A 7,187-nucleotide genomic window follows, 5' to 3' on the forward strand; every position below is an offset into this window, starting at 1 on the left:
GCCAAAATTCACACTTGGAGAATTTGGCGAAAAGTTTCTCTCTCTGACAGGCCCCCAACACGATCCTCAAGTGTTCTTCATGCTCCTCCCGATTTTTTTGGAATACACCAAGATGTCGTCGATGAACACCACAACAAATTTGTCCGAGAAAGGTTTGAAAGTTCCGCTCATCAAATCCATGAAAGCACTGGTGCATCAGTCAACCCGAAAGGCATTACTAGGAATTCGTGAATGACCATAACGAGTTCGAAAATGCAGATATTGGCACATCCTCTTGCTTGATCTTCAGCTGGTGGTATCCCATTCTGAGGTCAATCTTCGAGAAAACTTGCGATTCTTGCAGCTGATCAAATAGGTCATCAATCCTAGGTAATGGATATCTGTTCTTCACAGTCACTTTATTTAGTTCTCTGTAGTCGATGCATAATCTCAAACTGCCATCTTTCTTTTTCACAAAAAGCACAGGAGCTCCCCAAGGAGAAACACTCGGACGGAAAAAACCTTTATCGAGAAGTTCTTCAAGCTGCTTCTTCAATTTAACTAACTCAGCAGGGGCCATCCTATAAGGGGCCTTAGAGATGCAATTAGTGCCTGGGACTAGGTTAATAGAGAATTCTATCTCCCTGTCCGGAGGCAACCCCGGAAGATCTTCAGGAAACACATCTAGAAATTCCCTCACTACTGGGATATCTTCAAGCACCTGACCTCCATTCTCGACTTCTACCACAGTGGCGAGGACTCCTGAGCACCCACTCAAAAGTAATTTCTTAGCTTGCAGGGCAGAAATTACTCGAGCTGGTGGTACAGAAGCACTCCCAATGAATTTCTAATAGCAATATCTAGGAAAACTATGGCAAATTTGAATATTCATTCACCACTTGAAAGCAAAAATCAACTAATGGTGAAAACCAATAAAACTGAAGCAAACAAGATTCCTATCATCATATCTAAGATCTTCAAATGATGTCATGCAATCTCCACAAGTTGACCTAAAAATGATTATAATTTGACAGAAATTGGTCAAATAAAAATCAGTTGGAACATCTTGACATTCAACAATGTCTAGGACCCTAGTTCTACGTTAACTAATAGTAATGTTCAAATTAAAACCAAGGTAAGCATCAGTGTCTAATTTCCAAATCAACCCAATTTAATATGCAATGCATCTGGCCCGAGTACCAAAAAGAGTTTGCATCCAATTTTCTATCAGGATAATTAATGTAAGTTGTCTGCCTACTTTAGCAGACTAATTTTATTTCCCATTAAAATCAACAAGAATGAAAAATTACAAATATCAAATAATCAACTATGAAAAGTAGTACACAGTACGGGTGTCTTAAAGATAGTCTGAACCCAATTATCTACTATGATGATTAATTAAAGAAACGGAAAGCAAGCAACCCACTCTAAAAAATAATTCGCCACTGGGAAACATCATTTAATTTACTAAAAAAAATGATATAATACAAATAGTCAGCTGCCGTGGCAAATTCTTCCATGGCAACTAATGGGAAGTACTGAATGTCTCTCACCAAAGGACCAATTAATGTTAATAATATGCTAAATACGTGCAAAATGGCAGTAGGTTTGAGTGAGTTCACTTTCACAAGCATAATATTTTATAAATGGAAATAAATACAATTTCATGTATATTAGGGCTAAATCTCAGGTCAGATCATATCCAAACAAGTTCAAAAGGCTTGCCACATCTGGCAGATTGAGGAGCATAGCTTACACCAAAAAGGATTCAGATTTAATCCAGGTTTATTTTTCCTTAATATATTTAGTCCTGGACAGATTGATCTCATTCAAATATACGCTTATTGTGCTCCAAGCGCACAAAAAGAAAAAGGAAAAAAAAAGATACCTATGATCCAAAACACAGCAACAGCATAATAAATGCATAGCAGCCAAGTTGATGCTTACCTACGACCATTTTTTGATAATATTTTCTTTTTCCTTGCTTTCTAACAAATTTTGATGGAAACCCTTGTTTAGTTGAATTCAAAGACAATGGTAAACTAAATAAAAAAACACAAAATAAATAGAAAAAAAAGATCACCTGCACTGGTGAGCCAACAAACTATAAAGATATGGAAACTACATGGTACATAAGCCATTAGACCATGAAGCATACAGATACATTCAAATATTTAAATAATGGAAATTGTATGCAAATATGTTCGCAACCATTAGCTTGCCAGAACCCATTATGCAATGAAGTTTACATCTGATGTAATACCTGTTTAAATATAGTACTTGTTCCCGATCCATGGTATCCAACTAAAAGAAGCTTTTGCAGAGCTCTTTGTTCAAGATAGTCTGGTACAAGTCTATCAAATATCTTGTTTGCATCTTTAACAGAAGAATCAATTGGTTTACTGGGAATTGGTAATGATAGAAAAGAGCATATCAGCTTCATTCTAGGCTGCCAATTTACCAATCCTAAGGTAATGAATTTCACTCATTGCACAAAGAGACACAACAATCATAAGGTAATAAATTCCACTCACTGCATAAAGACACACACACAAGTATAAAAGAAACAGAAACTATAGGACTACCTTTCCCCATATTCACCCTTTAATATTCTTTTGGCCCTCCTGATATGTTCCATCAACATTCACCCAAAAGTGACGATTCCCAGCAATTTGAACCCCCACCCACTGCAAGACAGATATGTCTGTAGTGATGCACTTCATCAAGCATAAATAGAACAAGATGCTAGCCAACAAGAACCTTAAGCATTTTCCGCTCCACGTTTGTTATCTCACAACCATTTATCAAAATACTAGTGTTCCCATTGCTTGCATTTCTCATGAGGGTTCCTCCCTTGACATTCAAATGTGGACTAATGATATTGTGAGGCTTGTGTCCTTCCTGTTAAAGTTCAACAATCATGGTCAGATTACAACTGATAGTAACAAAATAGAAGTGTAGGAGAAAACAGACATTTCAATATACCTGACACTTTTTCACCAGTCATATATCTCCATTAAGAATTGATACGCAAAGCATGCTATTAAAGTTTATCCTAATTTACAAAGACTCATATGCTACACTATTCGGTGACAAAAAACATACTAAAAGAATTTTTTGAATCTGGTGATATATACTTTATATGAAATGTCGTTTTTGTTTTGAATCTGGTGATATGTAATTTTTTTAATCTGGTGACCTTGAAACATAATGTCAAAAGAGCTCAAGAAGTACAGTAAAGCCTTGACGTAAGCAAAATAATTAGACTATGGACAAATACACCTAGATGAAAATGATGTTTCTCATGAAACTGATGCAGCAATCAGCATAAAAAAATCCTTTAGCATGCAACAAAGATGTAATAATGCCACAGCTAACTTCCAACAATAGAAAACCACGGTTAACAACCAATAATAATTAAACAATAACTTCAACTTCAAAAACACCACATGTTTTCATACACCCCAAAAATGTCTAGTACTACAATTAGTTTATCCATAGCATGATAAAGTTTCACCACAAACTCAACTATAGGCACTAAAGTCACAAAGCAAAGATAGAGAAGAAAATAAAAAACCTCCGAGCCACCCTTAGCTACTTCTTGTACTCTGTACGTAGTCGTGCTTAAAGCATAGCATCCTAGAAGGAACTCCCAAACTTCTGCCCAAATAGAAGGGTCCGCCGCCCCTGATATGGAAAGCCGCAATATCAGCCAATATGATAAAATATAAAATCACCTGTTATGATAAAAATATTCATTGATATGCAAAGTATTCATCGATATGCAAAGCAGCAATATGATAAAAATATAAAATCACCTGTTATGCACAGCAGAATTCCTCCCAAGGACATCCAGCCGTTCTTCTTAGTCTTCTTCAAAAACTTAAACATGTAATATGGAGAAAGTACTACATAAACACGTGGATTCCAATAAACAATGTTGTATAAGCCAAGTGCACTAAGGCATAGCAGCCAAGCAAGAACAACCAGTGAGAACAAGAATCCAACTCGATGAGTACCATAATGTTGTAGTCCAAACAAGCATACTAATATAAAGCAGGTGATTGGAACAACATCATTTGCACATTAACAAGCAGAAAAAAACAATGTCATGCAATAGAAGGTGCAAAGGCATACGCTAAGAGAAACACAAGGATCCAAATTCTCTAGAAGCCATATCTGAATCAGTAATTATATACATTAATTAGCAGTAAAATAATCATGGCATGCTTGTTCAAAATTAGAAAAGAATAGCCATTTCAGTTTTACAGCTACAAATTAGTGTTAAGGACTTTAACGGCCTGGCCTGCCCTGCCAAAGTTATACCTGAACAAAACATCCTTCCCTACCCTTACATTTTAAAAAACTTACTTTCAAATCCAAACTAATATCTATTTAATTTTTTTTTAAATCACATGTAACCATGCTTTCCCATTAGGTGGGAAAGTGAGAGTACCTGTTATAGTTCCCTCTATAAAGCTCTGTGCTACTAATTTCTACCAAAAACTCTACGCTGCCATGGATAATTACTTGAATAAGGGATGATTTGGAGTCACACATTCCTCTATCACAAACTTTGAAGAAGAGGGAGGATAAAGCCATGATTTTTGATATGTTGAGCCTACATCTGGCTTTATCCTCTTAGAAGATAGCATCAGTCACTCTCAGGTAACCTGCACAGGAGTGAGTATGAGATGACCTAATGTTAGATGATAAAAGCATTCCTTTCAGGAAACAGTGGAATTGAAACAAGACATAATCAGAAAATATTCATTTAGTGTTAAAAGATGAGTATCAATTACACTTCCCTAAAATTTATATTGATCTAGCTGATTTGAGTATTGATATTTCACACAAGTACTAGATAATTCAACAATTAGTTAACCGGTGCAAAATAACACCATTATCTTGCGTTCAGTTTTCAATGTTTCATTCCATCCCAATGGAACTTCATGTATGCATGTATGGGCAAATGATAAGCTCAGAGTGATCCCATGGACTAATGCTTAGTAGATATCATGATAACATTGCAACATGATAAAAAATGGGAGCTTGATTTTGGTCAAATCCAAGATGAAAACATAACAAATGCCACTGAAAATCTTAAAAATTAGGCATCCTAGACTTTCACTGCAAACAAGCAAACAAAAGAAACTCTTAAATGAAGTTTGGATGAGACATTCCACCAAATTTGCAATTTATTTAATGACTTGACATCACAGTTTCAAGCAACATCTCCACCTAATACCACAAATAAGATATGTGAAACAAACAACCAATATGGACAAAAAGCAGTATGGGAGAATAAATGCAACTGCAAGGGAAAGAAGTAAATTTGGTCAAAAATAATTACCACAGGATAAGTAATAGAAAGGTCTATAGATGAAAGCACCACCAGATTCTAAATTTGATGCTAAAATAATATTGCAGAGCAAATCAGCTTACCACTAAGGAAATTCACTAGTGGCTATCCCAGCTCGATGCAGCTCATCAACATAATGCAATGCTTCTCTGCACTCTTCTCTATCATCAAAGAATTCAGTGAGTTGTATACATAAAGAAATTTTGTCAATAGAAGAAGGATAATTAAAAAAAAGGCAGAACTTTTGATTTAAGACATAAATCAATCATAACGAATGAAAAGCATGACCAGTGAAACAAAAGTTACAATTAAAATTGAAAGCAATAAAGAAACATAGAGTTAAACCCGAGCTATTAAAATTTGATCCCAAACGCCATAGACAGTGACAAAATATAAAAAAAAATTTCCTCCCTAATTTGCAGTGGAAAAATGAGACAAAATCAAGGCCAAAACGGAAAAATCAAAGCACTCAAACTATTACACGATTGATCATGAACACCCATCAAAATAAAATAAAATAAAGATATAATCAAAGTCAAATCAAAAAACATCAATCCAGATCGCAAAAAACCACAAAGATGGAAAATTTTCACAGATCAAGAGACATAAAAAGCATCAGACAACCAAATCTAGAGAAAGAACTCTCACCGGCGCCATTCCGTATAATAAATCCTTCCTCAGGCTGCATCTCGTTAAGCGGGGGTAGCGATGGCCCATCCGAAAAGATCTCGCCATGATCCAACCCTCCATTAGCGTCTGGCATCTCAAAAGGCGAGGGGGACGACCCGGTCTCCTGGAGGTAGCCAAAGGCTTCTGGAGAAGGGGGGAAACATGTGTCATTGTTTTTTTAAGTGTTCATTTCACTAGTGGCACAAATATTTGTATTTACCCAAATTGATCCCTCTACTTTTCTCTTTCTTTTTGCCTCTACTCGTAAACGCTCCCAAGTACTCCTCTACTGAAAACTGGCTTTCTACTTAATCCCTTCTACCGTAAAAATGTAACTCAATTATCGATCAGATTTTTCAAGAAAGATGTAGACTGTGATGTAAGAGACAAGACAGAGTGACTAAATTTGGTCATTTTCAAGAGTAGAGGGATTAGTGGGGTGTATTTCTGAGTAGAGGGACCAAAAGGGAAAAGAGAGAAAAGTAAAGGGGTCAATTCGGATATTATACTTATTTTATAACGTTGTAGCCGCAAAAATTTTTTTATAACACAAAAACCATTTAATTTTGTTCCGGTTGCACCTAGAGCCACAGTGGCATATTTCAAGACTGTTTCCGGTGCCACATCAACAGCATGTCAATGTCACATTAGCACCACATCAGTAACTTATGGAAATTTCATAGTAGTTGTACATGGTTTTATATATAATCTTCTGATTTTTTAGAAAGTATAATTTCTAGATTTTTCTATACATTCTTCTAATTAAAACTATTATAATTTTTTTTAATTATTATATAACATCTAGACATTCTTGTCCAAGTCTCAAGAAAATTTTCAAAATCAATTTAGAGTTTTTTTCACTAGTTTAGAAAGTCATTAATTTTAACACTCATCCTGAATGCATTATGGGCATACTTGGAGCAAACTTCATAGCTCCTCATATTTCAACAATGTCTGAGACTTTATAAATATATCTGTAATTTGTTTTTTGTCTTGCAATACTTCAAATTTATTTACCCTTTTATTGTTGCTTTTCAGTGGAAATGATACTCAATATGCTTTGTTCTGCTATGCTGAACAAATGATTTGTACATAATTAATTTTGTAGAACAACTGTTTAAAGAACTCACTGATATGGTTCTTATAGCATATGGGTATCATAAGACAATAATTTATA

General features: G+C 35.2%; 1 protein-coding gene across 5 annotated transcripts; it reads right to left on the reverse strand.

Moving 5' to 3' along the window:
• Window positions 1-2,047: 2,047 nt before the first annotated feature.
• On the reverse strand, window positions 2,048-6,161 carry LOC120257200 (extra-large guanine nucleotide-binding protein 1-like). 5 transcript variants are annotated; one of them, XM_039264772.1, is made up of 7 exons: window positions 5,990-6,161; window positions 5,425-5,497; window positions 4,510-4,652; window positions 3,798-3,861; window positions 3,557-3,666; window positions 2,740-2,880; window positions 2,048-2,666 (listed from the first exon to the last, which is right to left on the reverse strand). In XM_039264772.1, the coding sequence occupies exons 3-7, from the start codon at window positions 4,579-4,581 to the stop codon at window positions 2,577-2,579; spliced, it is 477 nt and encodes a 158-aa protein (XP_039120706.1). In that variant the 5' UTR covers window positions 4,582-4,652; window positions 5,425-5,497; window positions 5,990-6,161; the 3' UTR covers window positions 2,048-2,576. The 5 variants fall into 5 exon arrangements, with proteins under 5 accessions (XP_039120706.1, XP_039120705.1, XP_039120709.1 ...); XM_039264771.1 differs by having other exon boundaries at window positions 5,425-5,502; XM_039264775.1 differs by having other exon boundaries at window positions 4,436-4,652; window positions 5,425-5,502.
• Window positions 6,162-7,187: the final 1,026 nt, after the last annotated feature.

The sequence above is a fragment of the Dioscorea cayenensis genome, unplaced genomic scaffold (assembly GCF_009730915.1).
Source record: "Dioscorea cayenensis subsp. rotundata cultivar TDr96_F1 unplaced genomic scaffold, TDr96_F1_v2_PseudoChromosome.rev07_lg8_w22 25.fasta BLBR01001939.1, whole genome shotgun sequence".
Taxonomy (NCBI): domain Eukaryota; kingdom Viridiplantae; phylum Streptophyta; class Magnoliopsida; order Dioscoreales; family Dioscoreaceae; genus Dioscorea; species Dioscorea cayenensis.